The sequence below is a fragment of the Muntiacus reevesi genome, chromosome 5, assembly GCF_963930625.1.
Source record: "Muntiacus reevesi chromosome 5, mMunRee1.1, whole genome shotgun sequence".
Lineage (NCBI taxonomy): Eukaryota > Metazoa > Chordata > Mammalia > Artiodactyla > Cervidae > Muntiacus > Muntiacus reevesi.
Window position 1 is genome coordinate 121,160,550 of NC_089253.1, and position 16,354 is coordinate 121,176,903.

Below are 16,354 nucleotides of genomic sequence, written 5' to 3' on the forward strand. Positions count from 1 at the left end.
CACTGGCAGGATTTTAAAACATGAGATTTACTCTGTGTAAGATGTAAACCCCCTGACTGCTCATATTTAAAACATGCTTACACACGGGGGTTTAAATTCCCATTCAACTGAAATGTGGCTTTGAAATGCCTTACCTGCAAGTCTCCACAGGCCAGAAAACCATATGTAACTTCTAAGCACGTTCTTTAAAGATGAGGTTACATTACTCATCAATTATAAAATGGGCTCACTGCTGCTGCGCTGTATTCCAAATCCACCAGGAAGATTTACAAACCAATAAAAACATAAAGACTCAAAAAGACAGCAATTGCGTTTGAAGTGTATGTTATCACCTTATATAACAGGCAAAAAACCGGAAAATCATGTAGACTGTGTAGTATGGCATAAACGTCTTCCTTATTTCCGCACTCAAGAGGACTTCTCCTATCTCGGACTACTAGTCTGTCTGTGAATGTATGTGAAAAACAGTAAGTGGCTGCTAATTTAATAGTAGCTGGTCCTATTAGGAGGAATTATGACGGCTGAGTGTATTTGTATTTGTAAACACTGTGTTTGGGTTTAAGTCTTGACTGCACTCCAAGTGTGGGTATTTGTCAACAGTCACACAGCTTATAGTAAAAATGCAAAAATAACCTTCCATTCATATTTCCTCAAGCAGCTCTTACAGAATTAATTAGATAGGCGGAAAACAAACCTGAGGGGATTGCCACTCTGTCCAGACGTGAAATAGTTAAGAGTGATATATGTGCCAGGGTTTTAATGGGGCTGAACAACAGAAAGCCTCAACCCTCCACTTTCACTTGATTTTACTCTGCTGGTTTTGCTTGCTTAGGGCCATCCATCTGTTAAGGTTGAGGCGTCACACAGCAACACTCCTGCTCACCATTCACTGGGCTGGTGTCGTGTGTGTGTGTGTGTGTGTGTGTGTGTGTGTGTGTGGTGTGTGTGTGTGTGTGTGTGTGCACACACACACCTGTGAGGCACACAGACAACAGACGTTACGATGATTGGAGAAGTTAAAAATGGCTAATGTTATTAAATATGGAGCAGTATCTTAGGTTCATATAAATTTTGCATATGACTTAATTTCTCATTCTTAGAAAATTCCAATGCATTTTTACAAGCCAGCACTTTAGAACGTAATTGTAGATGACAGACTTGGCCTAGACATTGTTGGATAAGTCTGCAGTGTTTTGTTCTAAAATGAAGCGGATGAAAGGAGGCGGGTCTGCAGTGGAGAGCAGCGCGGCTCCGCGCCCTGACTGTGGCCGTATTCTCCCTGGACATGACTGGGCCTGTTCTCAGGAAAGCCAGAGGAGGCTCTCCCTGGAGCCCTGTTAGGCTGGGGCTGCTGCCCGAACTGTCATCTGCACACAAAGGGAAGAGGGCTGGGTTTCACAAACGGGAAGCCTAATTGGGAGAGCTCCATGGCTGTACCCTTGACATTTATTTAATCCTCCTCAACAAAACGGGAAATAACCCTACTAATTAGCAGACCAACACACAAATTACTGTTTGGTGGGAGTAGGTACAGACTCACAATCCATTTCAAAATTAAGCTAAGTAACAGAAGCTTTAAACAACACACACTTTTAGTTTCTGCTCTTCTCTACAGCACACAGATTATAAAATTTGATTTTTTTTTTTACTTTAAAATACATTCTTAGAATTTAAATGACCCAAATCTCATTTTCCTCTTCTGAAAAATGGATGTAAGATAAAGTGTTGCAGTTACACAAGTCAGGCTAGAAAACTGGAAACGTGAAGTTCTTCATATAGTCGAGACTGACTTCTCAAATGGATAAGCAAATAGGCTAGGAGTGGATGAGTCAGGTCCACATTCTTTGTACTGATAATCTGACAATAAAATGACACGTACTGTCTTAGGAACTTACAAGCCAAGATATCTCTTGGTTAAAATAAATAAATAAGTAAAGAGCTGTGTATCTTTCCAAATCATGAACTGGGATCTAAGGGCATCTCTAGTTAGAATGAAGACAGACAATCTCAGGGTCCACAGTGACTGCAGGACTGCTGGTGACCCTGGGAGTAACCGAGAGAGGAGCCAGATGTACCACCGCTCTGAAAGACCTGAAGCTCAGTGAGCATGTCTGCGTACGAACGGACAGCTGCCGACTGCGCAGTGCCTCTTGTGTGGCAGATACTCTGTATACACCGTCCATGATGGCCACAGCATCCTAGGAAGATAGCATGTATCACTACTGTCATTTCACAAATGCAGAAACCAAGGCTTGGGGCTTCCCAGATGGCGCAATGGTGGAAGAACCCACCTGCAAATCAGGAGATGCAAGAGACACAGGTTGGATCCCTGGGTGGGAGGATCCCCGGAGGAGGAAAGGGCAACTCACTCCAGCGTTCTTCCTGGAGAATCCCATGGCCAGAGGAGCCTGGCGGATTGCAGTCCATGGAGTTGCAGAGTTGTGTTTGGCTCCATGCTCCGTGCCAGCACCTTTCTCAGAGTCAAGTCTTTCTGGCTGGAAGGTCTCTACCCCCGTCTCTAACAGCTCCTCCTCTGCGAGCAACCTCTCCATTCGAAGGCAGGAGAGGTGTGGCCAGGGGCTCACGGTCCAGAATCAGTCCGTCTGCTTTCCCATCCAGAGGACAAGACGGTTGGATGGCATCACTGACTCAACGGACATGAGCTTGTGCACACGCTGGGAGACAGTGAAGGACAGGGAAGCCTGGCGTGCTGCGGTCCATGAGGTTGGAAAGAGTCAGACGCGACAGCGACAGAACAACAACTCTGCTATTGAATACTGTAGAACTTTGGGCACATTTCTTAACCTCTCTGCTCCCAGTTTCTAAATCTGAAAAATCATGGGGAATAGTTCCCACTCTGCTTGGATTGTTGGGAGTTTTAAACTAATCCTGTTGTACACACAAATGCACAGACACATTCTGCTAACCAAGGAACCACTTCTGTTCTTCCTGTTTTCCAAGGCTGCACTAGCGCACTTCAATATTATTTCAACTCTGTAACAACTCAGGTTTGGGAAACAGTAGTAAAAACATCAAAATTATCTGGATCACCAAATCCCACAGGTCTCTAGGGAATCTTGCTTTCAGGTACCTGAATTTACTACCCAGCCAGTCTTAAGAGAACCTGGTCACGGGAACACTCAAATGGAAGAGGCAGCCCGGGCACAGGCCAGGACTAACAGGGGAGAGAGCTGGCACAGAAGGGAGGAGAGAGTGCATTCTACAACAGGGTGTTTCGGCTTGCAGCCTTTCCGTGTCTTTAAGCAGTTACTCTCATGTGAAAGGGGAGGCCACAGCCAGGAAGCTGGGCGGGGTGGGCGGGGGGGGGGCGGGCAGGAGGTGTTTCCGAGGGAGGCTCTGATGAGCCTGAGCCCCGCCTATCACGAGGCTGCATGGGACCCTGTCTCCCCAGACATGCCGGGCTCCCCAGGTACGTCCTCCCCACTGTGAGCATCTGGTCCCAGGTCCCCAGATGGCATGAGCCTGCTCAAAGGCGTTCTAAACCTGTGTGTGTTATGAATCACGGGAGCTGTGGGCTTTTTTCTGTTGTTCATGTGAGAGGCTAAGCACAGGAAAGGGGCCTAGCTCCCTACTATACTTTGTCACTGCAGTGAATCTTATCTAAGTGGATTCTAATGCTTTATTCTATGATTCTTTGTAGGATGTTAATCTACTGTTGGGAATAGGTAGAATATAAATAAGGAGATAAACATTAGTGTCTCTCACATATTTACTTATATCTATATTCTTTCTTTAACCACGTCTAACCATTCTCAGAATTGTTTCTGTGTTTAACTGAGAGTCCTAACGAGCTCAGATCTGAATGTTACAACTTGGAGGGCCGGGAGTGAGAGAGGTGATGGTTTGGGAATCATCACAGAGTAACACACACACGATTCTAGCATCAGCTTTCTGTCTCCTTCACGAGATACTGCATCATATTTTGATTACATCAATGAGGCTGGATTATCTCCAAAACGTGAACGGAGGAAGCTTCTGCAATCTCAGACCACAAAGAGAAGGCAGCAGACGGCGCCCGCTCCCTCCGGATCTGTGCCCAAAATGCAAACACTGTGCCCTACGGTCCTTTTGTTTGAGTGCGTGGCCCGTCTCCTGGGAGAATGGGGGCCACAGCAGCCCATCAGGTAGGCTGACCTTGACCTTAACCAAGCCTCGGGTTTGTGGGACAAAGATCCAGCCTCTAGCGACCCCAAAATATAGATGGTTCTTTTTTCTTTCTTTGTAAAGATGACTTTTTGGAAAACAGCATTATAAAGCAATTAGAAATAGCGAAAATCCCTTGAGATACTGTCACAATCCTTAACACCCCTTCTCTGTTCACAGACACCCTCCCGGCACCCCTGGTAACATGGTCGGTCTCCCCTCATCCCATCCCTCAACAGCGAGGGTAGACGGAGCCACAGCCTAATGCCTGCCCTTCGTGCGCTTGATTATGCTCTTCAAGAAGAACATGGACTTGGGAACTGTGGTCCATTTCCAGTAGCTGTGTGAACTGCAGGCTTGCAAGCTCAGTGACAGGGCAGAGAAGCTGATCCACAGAATGCACGGTGATCAAATGGGCAGAGCACAGAAGGGGTGAGATGGAGACAGAGAGGGACTGGGGCGGGGTCAGGCACTGTCCTGACCGCTCTCCCAGGCCTCTCACGCGAATCCTGCCCGGGGCCCACGCGCTCCTGCGCTTGGCTGTCCTAAGGAACAGGAAAGCTCCTCATGATACACGCTCTGCTATCTTATTCCACGTGTGGTTGTGTGTGTTTCCTAATGCTATGAGATTAGAGAGAGAATTCAGACCAGGGCTGGATGACAGTTTCACCTGGAGTGTACCATGGTCTGCTTTTATAAATAAGCTGCTGACCACAAGTTGGCTATCATCTCAGAGCACTATAACTATCAGCTCAGAGAACTAAAATCAGTACTGCAAAAAAACATGCATTCTGGCAGCTATGAGGAAAAAATAGTAAGGGGGGAAAGTAACCAGGGAAAAAACTGCCGAAGGGCTCAAAATTTACCTCTTTTGTTAAGTGTGTGAATCTAAAACCAAACAATCAAATTTCAATTACAGAAAAATATAATCAAAAGGTTAAATTATAATAAATACTGGGCTGCAAATGTTTAGAAATATAAACTCAAAAAAATTTAGCTGTGAAAATACATATACAGAGATATATGTATCTACTTATAAAATGGGACAGATACATATTTATACACTGGCTGCACACATTACCTGACACTCATATTTATCACTCATAAAGGTAGTTATTCAGACGTTATCAGCATCTGCACAATAAATCTAAATGTGCTGGCTTAACAAATTCTTATATACCAAGAAGGAAAATAAAACTATAATTCTTAAAAGAACAAGCCCTACTTCTTTTAATTCTTGTTAAAGTCACCATGTTGTGTCATGTCTACCTGAAAACCATAAAATGCCAATTAGTGAAAGCAGATAACTGCACTAATGATACTATGATAAAAGCCATGATGATTCAAGGTAAGTATGCAATGAATATAACTTATTATCCTGTAAAGTTTTCTATAACTTAATATAATTTTCTCTATCAGAAAGTGTGTCTCTAGGAATTCAAAGAAAACAAAAACAGAAATCATTAACATATTTTCTAATTAAATTTTATCATAAAAATATGCCATGTTAAAAAAAACCCAAAGATTAAAAAAATTAAATATGAGAAGCTAAAGGTGATTTTCTTAATTTAAAACTGTTATTTAAGATAGGCATCCCTCCAATTTAAGTAGTTTCTTTTTATCTTAAAGCATTGTACAGTTAACAAAGATTCCCACATTTTTTTTCACAACAAAGTTCAGGAAGCACACATAGTCCCCGGCAGGATAAATCCAACGTACATGCCGAGACACACAGTAACCAAATTTACAAAAATGAAAGACAAAAAAATATGAAAAGCAACAAGGGAAAAACAACAAATAATATACAAAGGAACTCCCATAAGGTTATCAGCTGAGTTTTCAGGAGAAACTCTGCAGGCCAGAAGGGAGTGGCATGATATATTTAAAGTGATGAAAGGGAAGAACCTACAACCAAGAACACTCTACCCAGCAAGGCTCTCATTCAGAGATGACGGAGAAATCAAAGCTTTACAGACAAGCAAAAGGTAAGAGAATTCAGCACCACCAACCCAACTTTGCAACAAATGCTAAAGAACTCTAGGCTGGTAAAAGACCAGCAACTTAAAACAACCTTGTACATATATAAACTGCTATATCAACACCTCAGGGGAGCAACAAATCTCAAAATTACGATAGATACACACACACAAAAAGTAAAAGCAACCCAAACACAACACTCAAGATGGTCATCAAGCTACAAGAGAAGAGAACAAAAGAGGAAGAGAAGGAAAAAGACCTACAAAAACGAACCTGAAATGCTTAATGGCAATAGGGAGACACATATCAGTAATTACGTTAACTGTAAATAGACCAAATGGTCCAACCAAAAGACACGGACTGGCTGAACGCATACAAACACAAGACCTGTATATATGCTATCTACAAGAAACTGACCTCAGACCTAGGGACACATACAGATTGAAAGTGAGGGGATAGAAGAAGGTATTCCATGCAAATGGAAATCAAAAGAAAGCTGTATTAACCATTCTCGTATCAGACAAAAAATACTTTAAAGTTGTAAGGTTTAAGGTTGTAAAGTTAAAAAAAAGGTTAAAGTTGCAAGGTTTAAAAAAAGACTACATAATGATCAAGGGATCAATTCAAGAAGGAGATAAAACAATTGTAAATATATATTTATTATATATTATAAATAAATATATTTATTCAGGAGCACCTCAATATATAAGGAAAATAGTAACAACCGTGAAGGGAGAAAGCGATAGTAACATAGTAATAGTGGGGGACTTCAGCACCCTACTCAATGGGCAGAACATCCAGGCAGAAAATCAACCTTAAGTGACACATTAGACCAGGTGGTCTAAAGTATAAATAAAAGCATTCCATCCAAAAGCACATTCTTCTCAAGTGCAGATGCAATGTAATCTATGACTGACCATGTGCTGGGCCACAAGGCAGGCCTTGGGAAAGTTACGATGACTGAAATCATATCAAGCATGTTTTCTGATCACAACACTGTTGAGATTAAAAATAAATTACAGGAAAAAAATATAAAAAACACAAACATGTGGAGGCTAAACAACATGCTACTAAACAACCAATGGATCACTAAAGAAATCAAAGAATTCAAAAATCTATCTATCATGCTTTATACACACACACACACACACACACACACACACACAAATGTACCTATTATCTAAGTGCTCGAACATTAAAGCAGTAAACATTATGGTTAAGTTTTTAAGATATCAAAGTTTGAGAACAGACAAACGGGAAGTGAACATTCTAATGATGGGAGAAGAATTAAGAAACTGATTGCAAATCCACCATTAATTTACAAGTTTAGAAATGTATTCCAGTTAACAGGGAGAACGAGAAAAGGCTCTTCCCCTTGTGAGATAATTATTTCACTGAAAGGCTTACTTCAGGTCATACAACCAGCATTCGCTGCCAATACACTGCAATTGAGCAAGACTAACGTATGAAAATGTAAGCTTAACAAACAGATAAATCATAGAGAAGGCATTTTGTATGTTATAAAAAGAGCCCCTTAAAGCAAAGAACTTTTAAGTTTTTCCAAAATACCTAGAAAAATATCTGATACATATTAGCTGTTGAATGACTGACCCAACGGGTCTTCTTTACAAGGGCGGAGGTTCTAGAGCACAGCCTCGCGGCCCTTCCCGTCCCTGGAGACGCAGGACCTGCGCTGAGTCTGTGCAGCCAGGGGAGCCACCTGCGCACAGAGGGGGGCGCCCAGCACGTCGGGCAAGCGGCGTGACCACTCGGCGTCAGCTTCCTCGTGTGTAAACTGGTGGCTATGATAGATGAAGCGTTGCGGCTGCTTCCAGTTCAGTGGTTTCTTAACTTTAGTCTACTCACAAACTCCTTTCAAAAGGCAGTTTTCTAAGACCACTTAAAGTATGAGGTGTGTGCAATTTCTGCTTCTTAAAATCCTACTGTAGCACACTTATGATGCAAAATCAGACACACACACACACAGCTCTGATCCCGGACACATTCGTACTTTAGGATAGTATGTGAAGTAGCATTAGGTGGAAGCAGAAGCTTTAAACTACTTACAGCAAACAAAACATCTAACTTTAGAAAAAGACAGACATACATTGCTCCATGTCCTAATTTCTACAGAGTACTGTAGCAGTCAGACCCCCATGTATGAGCTTCACCTTACTTTGTAGTTAAGGAAGCCGTCATTAAGCTGCCCCGCTGCCGCGCAACCGCACGCGGCCCTGTCTCCCCCCGCTCACCATGAGGCAATGACCCAGTGACGGGCGTGGAGTGGTACCTGGACCCAGGACTCACAGGCCCCTTGCACCTGCCCAGACTCTGCCTGCTCATACTGACCATCATCAGAGAATTTCTTAACATATGATTTAAAAAAAAAAAACTCAGTGGGTCCAAAATTGTTCCCGAAGAAATCACTGAAATCAACGTAATATCAGACTCTGGGAGAGAGGAGGGTGTATCCTCTCACCTGGGAAAGCTTAATTAACATAATATCAGACTCTGGGAGACAGGAGGGTGAATCCTCTCACCTGGGAAATCTTCCGTCTGGCTAGGTTTCCTCCCCTCTCGCCATGTAACGTGTAAATGGGCGTGTATTGCACCGAACCGGAGCAAGTTCCAAAGTCGTCCTCGTTTTCCTACACGCAAAAGAGATTCACAAGTGGTTACTCTAAAGTACTCATTTTATTACTAAGGTTTTCCAATTAATAGACAGTATCTGATACAGGTGCAAATAACAAAATGAACACTTGGAGTGTAAGTTTTAAAAGAGCTATTTAGGAAGAAAATGCATTTTTATATATTATGAATTAAAAACTTTCAAAATTTCTGACTTTTTTGAACAATCTGAATAAAGTTAATATGAAACCCATTCACGCTCCATTGTAATAATGGAAGTTTTAAATAGTTTCTTCTCTTCAGAGGTAGAAATTCAAAACATAACTGATAAAATCTTCAAAAATATAATATGTAAACAACTCAAACACATATATACATACCTATACCTATTCACATATATGCAACATTCATAGATTCAAATACACCTCCTTTGTAAATTAAGAACATGCTTCAATTTAAAGTAGCTACTATTGGAAAGATCTGGTAAAGCCCAGTGATGACATTTCTGCCTTAATTCTGCACCAGAGATCATCATTAAAAAAAAAAAAAGTCTCAGCTTGAAGCAAGAATTTCAATTTTGATATCAAGGCAATCAACTTTATGAAGACATACATCCTGTTAAAGCACCTTTGAAGCCCTCCGCACCTCTGTGATAAAATATGCAAACGGTAAAGAGACTGTTCAGGGGGTACGTATAGAATGGCAGATAGCTGCCATGGGGCTTGTTATGAAAAATGCATCCTTGAACAAAGGGCTAAGCACATTTCAAAAGTCATTAAAAACATAAACCCCGTGTGATTTGTGCAGGATAAGCTTCACACTAACACAGGAATCCAGGTGGAACGAGACGCGCTGGACGCACCTTGTGTCTGAGCTTGCTCTTCACCTCCTTTATCCCCTGCTTTGCGTGATTCTTGGCCTGGAAAACGACAACACGGGTGTCTGCTCAGTGCAGTTCCATCAAGTTTAAGGGATAAGTGTACGAGATCCCACTGAATGAAAATTACTAACTTGTCATGTTACACAGAAAAAGGAGAACCTGTCATCTAAAACTCTGTTTTCAGGGACCCATTCCACCCACTATTACACCTGAATGAGGTGGGGAAAGCATTAGTCTCTGTTTGCACATGGGATCATCCAAAGGTTAGCAGTTAGCCTACTTTGCCTCCAAGGCTATAAAAACACCAGAGACCAGCAGATGGCCATTGCCTAGCCATGATCTGGGCTGACAAATGGGGAAGGAACAGAGAAAGTACATCACAGCAGCGGGTTATTTTTGGGCAAACATTTAGACTTTAAGAAATTCCTGCAATGATGCAGGAGACCCAGGTTGGATCCCTGGGTTGGAAAGATCCCCTGGAGAAGGAAATGGCAATCCACTCCAGCATTCTTGCCTGGGAAATCCCATGGACAGAGGAGCCTGGTGGGCTGCAGTCCATAGGGTCACAAAGCAAGTTTTACTGAATCCCAATCAGCTCCTAAGAGTCTCCTACAGAGACAGAGGCACAGTCACAAGTGCTGAAACAGAGGGAGGCCCACAGGCCCCGTGGAAGCACAGAAAAGGTAGAGAAGCCTTGTGGTGGGGCTGAGGAGCTTTTTTTGATGAGAACTAACGTCAAAAATGACAGAATGATCTCTGTTCGTTTCCAAGGCAAACCATTCAATATCACGGTAATCCAAGCCTATGCCCCAGCCAGTAACGCTGAAGAAGCTGAAGTTGAATGGTTCTGTGAAGACTTACAAGACCTTTTAGAACTAACACCCAAAAAAGATGTCCTTTTCATTATAGGGGACTGGAATGCAAAAGTAGGAAGTCAAGAAACACCTGGAGTAACAGGCAAATTTGGCCTTGGAGTACGGAATGAAGCAGGGCAAAGGCTAATAGAGTTTTGCCAAGAGAACGCACTGGTCATAGCAAACACCCTCTTCCAACAACACAAGAGAAGACTCTACACATGGACATCACCAAATGGTCAACACTGAAATCATACTGATTATATTCTTTGCAGCCAAAGATGGAGAAGCTCTATACAGTCAGCAAAAACAAGACCAGGAGCTGACTGTGGCTCAGATCATGAACTCCTTATTGCCAAATTCAGACTTAAACTGAAGAAAGTAGGGAAAACCACTAGACCATTCAGGTATGATCTAAATCAAATCCCTTATGACTGTACAGTGGAAGTGAGAAATAGATTGAAAGGACCAGATCTGATAGACAGAGAGCCTGATGAACTATGGACGGAGGTTCGTGACATTGTACAGGAGACAGGGATCAAGACCATCCCCATGGAAAAGAATGCAAAAAGGCAAAATGGTTGTCTGAGGATGCCTTACAAATAGCTGTGAAAAGAAGAGAAGCAAAAAGCAAAGGAGAAAAGGAAAGATATTCCCATCTGAATGCAGAGTTCCAAAGAATAGCAAGGAGAGATAAGAAAGCCTTCCTCAGTGATCAGTGCAAAGAAATAGGGGAAAACAACAGAACAAGAAAGACTAGAGATCTCTTCAAGAAAATAAGAGATACCAAGGGAACATTTCATGCAAAGATGGGTTCGATAAAGGACAGAAATGGTATGGACCTAACAGAAGCAGAAGATATCAAGAAGAGGTGGCAAGAATACACAGAAGAACTGTACAAAAAAGATCTTCACGACCCAGATAATCATGATGATGTGGTCACTCACCAAGAGCCAGACATCCTGGAATGTGAAGTCATATGGGCCTTAGAAAGCATCACTATGAATAAAGCTAGTGGAGGTGATGGAATTCCAGTTGAGCTATTTCAAATCCTGAAAGATGACGCTATGAAAGTGCTGCACTCAATATGCCAGCAAATTTGGAAAACTCAGCAGTGGCCACAGGACTGGAAAAGGTCAGTTTTCATTCCAACGCCAAAGAAAGGCAATTCCAAAGAATGCTCAAACTACCGCACAATTGCACTCATCTCACATGCTAGTAAAGTAATGGTCAAAATTCTCCAAGCCAGGCTTCAACAGTACATGAACTGTGAACTTCCAGATGTTCAAGCTGGTTTTGGAAAAGGCAGAGGAACCAGAGATCAACTTGCCAACATCCGCTGGATCATCAAAAAAGCAGGAGACTTCCAGAAAAACATCTATTTCTGCTTTATTGACTATGCCAAAACCTTTGACTGTGTGGATCACTATAAACTGTGGAAAATTCTGAAAGAAATGGGAATACCAGACCACCTGATCTGCCTCTTGAGAAACCTGTATGCAGGTCAGGAAGCAACAGTTAGAACTGGACATGGAACAACAGACTGGCTCCAAAAAGGAAAAGGAGTAGGCCAAGGCTGTATATTGTCACCCTGTTTATTTAACTTATATGCAGAGTACATCATGTGAAACACTGGGCTAGAAGAAGTACAAGTTGGAATCAAGATTGCCAGGAGAAATATCAATAACCTTAGACATGCAGGGTGGCAGAGAGTGAAGAGGAACTAAAAAGCCTCTTGATGAAAGTGAAAGAGGAGAGTGAAAAAGTTGCCTTAAGGCTCAACACTCAGAAAACTAAGATCATGGCATCTGGTCCCATCACTTCATGGGAAATAGATGGGGAGACAGTGGAAACAGTGTCAGACTTTATTTATTTGGGCTCCAAAATCACTATGGATGGTGACTGCAGCCATGAAATTAAAAGACACTTACTCCTTGGAAGGAAAGTTATGACCAACCTAGAGAGCATATTAAAAAGCAGAGACATTAGTTTGCCAACAAAGGTCCGTCTAGTCAAGGGTATGGTTTTTCCAGTGGTCACGTATGGATGTGAGAGTTGGACTATGAAGAAAGCTGAACACCGAAGAATTGATGCTTTTGAAATGTGGTGTTGGAGAAGACTCTTGAGAGTCCCTTGGATTGCAAGGAGATTCAACCAGTCCATCCTGAAGGAGATCAGTCCTGGGTGTTCACTGGAAGGAGTGATGCTGAAGCTGAAACTCCAATTCTTTGGCCACCTCATGCGAAGAGTTGACTCATTGGAAAAGACCCTGATGCTGGGAGGGATTGGGGGCAGGAGGAGAAGGGGACGACAGAGGATGAGATGGCTGGACGGCATCACCGACTCGATGGGCACGAGCCTGAGTAAACTCTGGGAGTTGGTGATGGACAGGGAGGCCTGGCGTGCTACGATTCATGGGGTCGCAGAGTCAGACACGACTGAGCTACTGAACTGAACTGAACTGACTGAATGTCTCATCTAAAATAAACCTGTAGGATGATTCAGTAGGTGGACAGAAGCCAAGGAAAGGACGTCCCGGGCAGCAGGGATGGATTGTAAAGGATGAAGACACACAAGATAATGTTCTACACCCGCAGAACGAGAAGGATCTCAGACCTGGAGACACCAGGCTGGGGGCCTCAGGGAAATGATCCAGGATGGGAGGGGCCAGGTCTGAAGCCTCAGCGATCAGAGCAGGGAGACTTCCATTTTGTTAATTATTTACTTGCTGTGGTAGCTCCTGGTGTTGTTATTGTTTTACTATAAGCCATGAGATATCAATGGGGAGTTTTAACTTTGGAAAGTCAAAGGACGACCTTTAAGGCAAGAGAGCTTGTCATACTTTTAAAAAAATTTTTCTAGTTAAGCCTCAAGTACACAATGAGAATTTAAAGTATGCTGCTAAATAAAAGAAACAAATCTTTAAAACTGTCACTTCATCGTGGACTGTTTCAATCTGAGGGCACAATTTTGCTGACAGCTTTGAAATAAAAGAACAATTTTTAAAGTATATAAAAGAAACACCCTGCCTAGACAATGATACAATTTTAATAACTGAGTTTGCTTAGGTCAATATTAACTCTAAATGTATGTAAAGGAAAACAGAAAATATTCTAGATTTACGTGTGTGTCATCTAGGAAAATGTTATACAATTTTATCAACAGAATCTTTAAACATCAAAAGAGCACTCACAAATTTATACGCTGTTCGCACAGCTGGGCTTGCTTTGGTCATTGCCGTGTTAAATAGTGCGCCTCCCTTCTGCAAGGAAAAAACAGAAATATGTTCCTAAAAATTTGGGGCCCCACTGTCCTGAGAACAAAGCATTATTGATAATATAGAATTAAGAGCTTTTCTCACAGCTTAAAGGAAGACTTACAAAATTATGTCATGTTAAATGTTTTCAAGCTTTTATACATGCTATAGTAATTCCATACAAAATGTAAATATTCTCCTCTATTCTTTTAATTGGTGTAACACAACCCTTTCATCTTTGTGGCTTAGGCAGATGTAGGCAATGTGACCAGTATATATACATATATATAAAGCTTAATAAAAAAGATATACAATCAACTGTTTCTCAAATGTTTTAGTGTTCGGAAATAAAGTTGCAATCTGCCAAAGAGAGTTGTGTTTAAAAAAAAAAATCATGTTAACAAAAGCACATTGCCAGAAATGATAACATTCCCATCAAGCCCTACCACTCCATCTAACTCCATCTTCCGGAATATATTATAAGGTGACAGCAAAATCATGCTTTTCAAATAAAGCCATTTATTTCGAAAAATATAAAGACAAAAGCTTCTCATTTAAAAATTTTCTTTACAAACAGCAACAAACTATAAGCATAAAATAAAAATGTTAAAGTGTGAGAAAATATAGACACATTTAAAATATTGCCCATAAACAGCATAGATATAAACAGTAGACCTGAACTGAACATTTTCCCATATCGTTAAAATGAAAGAAAAAAAAAAAGAAACTGTGAAGGTTTATTATTACCTTGACTGTATGCACCCACTGCTGATATGACTTTGAGTTCCCTGGAATGTATAAAAATAAAATGTCAGGAATATCTGATCAAAAATAAATCCATAAACCAAAATTCACCAAAAACTAGTTATTTGCAAGATTTTAGCAGGCAAATTTTATTTATCTGCAATGCTGTAAAAGAAGCAATTCATTGTAAGAACTATTAATAATAAATGCTCTAATTCTTAGGAACATAGTAACTAGCATTTTTAAGACTAGATACTTTTTCTTTACTCACATAAGAAGATAATATGTTAAAGCATTCTTTCATTATAATACTACTTTCAGAGGGGAAAAAAATAACATTTTGATATCCAAAATTCGTATCTCTTTTAAACTGATTTTTCAATATTTATGTCTATGGTGTTTTGTAAAAGTCTGGCTCTTTTACACAATTAGGATTATCTTAAAATAATATTTAAAGTACATAAGGAAAGGAAAAAACCAGAAGGAAATTTAGAAATATAAAGAATCTTGAGGACAAAAAAGATTCTTCTACAGTTGTTAGACATCAGTATTAACTGATAGCAAATTTTACTTTATTCCTGCAGAATGTTCTGAAAATACTCTACTTGTAAATGCAAATCAGAAAGGTATTACGCAAGGAGGTATAGCAGTATTAGATACCTCTGCATCCCTAACCAGCATCAGGCCAAAAACGTCCAACTCTGGATTCAATCTTGAATTTAACGTCTCTCCCTAATTTCAAAGAAATATCAAGAAACAACTATTCTGAAAAATGTCTCTTACTCTATTCTTTCAGAAAAGGTACAGCACTGCACTGCACCTTTTCTGGAAGAATAAATATGGGGAAAATAATATTTTTCTAATCTTGTGAAATGATTATAGCAAAATGTATCTATCTAAAATAGACCATATAAAAACAGTCTGCAGTGCTTGAAGGGCACGCGTTTCAGATGGTATATGGCCTGACCAAAAAACTTTAAGCTTTCCCTTCTAAAATGATGAAAAAAAATTCCAATTATTCTATTCAGTTATATCTCAAGGAGATTCTATCAACAACAGAAAATAAACATTATGTCTTTATCCAGATTATTCATACAGGTTTTCTTCTCTATTCAAAGTTCTTATCAGTTCATACACTTTTTACTTCTCTACTAAAAATGGTTGTGTAGAAATCACATATTTATAACTTGGTTATTTTTCATGGTATTCTGGAAAGTGTTTTATTGCATTTCCCAAAATGAATTTAAGAAAACAGAAAGAAAAACCAACTACTCTGTGATAACTATTTAGCATCCTGGAACACATGTCACTGCAGAAAACGTGTTTTTAAACCTCTGAACCACAAAGAAAATAACTGCCGTAAAACCTCAGAGTAGTTACAGAAAGGTCAGTGTCTCCAGCGACAGTCGTGAGGAGTAAAAGCTCATCTTCAGCCCTTCCTGGGTTGTTAGAAGTTTTCATCTACGCTACGCCTCTTGAGTCGCACCCTTCTACTAAGAAACAGGCAGAGCGGGCGGACGAGGGGGCCGGCGGGCCAGAGGTCAGGCCAGCCCGCCCTGGGGCCCGAGCGCGGACCGGCCTGGCGCCAGCGAGGCGCGAGCCCAGCACGCGGCAGCAGGCCCGCCGGCGGTGACGCGACGACAGCCCGCCGGGCGGGGACCCTGGCGCTCTGAGGCGATCATCTGCCCGCGCTCACAAGGGCGGCCGCTGAGGAAGAATCTCGGTGTTTAATCCTCGGGTCATCAGTCCTTCAGCTTTCGGGGTTGCTAAATACAATATAAGGGGAATCACACAGAGCCTTCCTCCGCGTCACCTCAGAAGCGGCTACACTATAAAGGGCAGGGGGCCGCT

General features: G+C 41.4%; 1 protein-coding gene across 3 annotated transcripts in view; it reads right to left on the reverse strand.

The window, feature by feature from the left end:
• The window catches only part of DENND1B (DENN domain containing 1B), a 269,544-nt gene that overhangs the window by 27,089 nt on the left and 226,101 nt on the right, over positions 1-16,354 (reverse strand). For all 3 annotated transcript variants that reach the window (XM_065936314.1, XM_065936315.1, XM_065936313.1), the window contains 4 exons: positions 14,507-14,547; positions 13,697-13,765; positions 9,632-9,688; positions 8,682-8,789 (listed from right to left, as the gene is read on the reverse strand). In XM_065936314.1, coding sequence (XP_065792386.1) covers positions 8,682-8,789; positions 9,632-9,688; positions 13,697-13,765; positions 14,507-14,547 — 275 coding nt within the window. The remainder of the gene's footprint in view (positions 1-8,681; positions 8,790-9,631; positions 9,689-13,696; positions 13,766-14,506; positions 14,548-16,354) is intronic.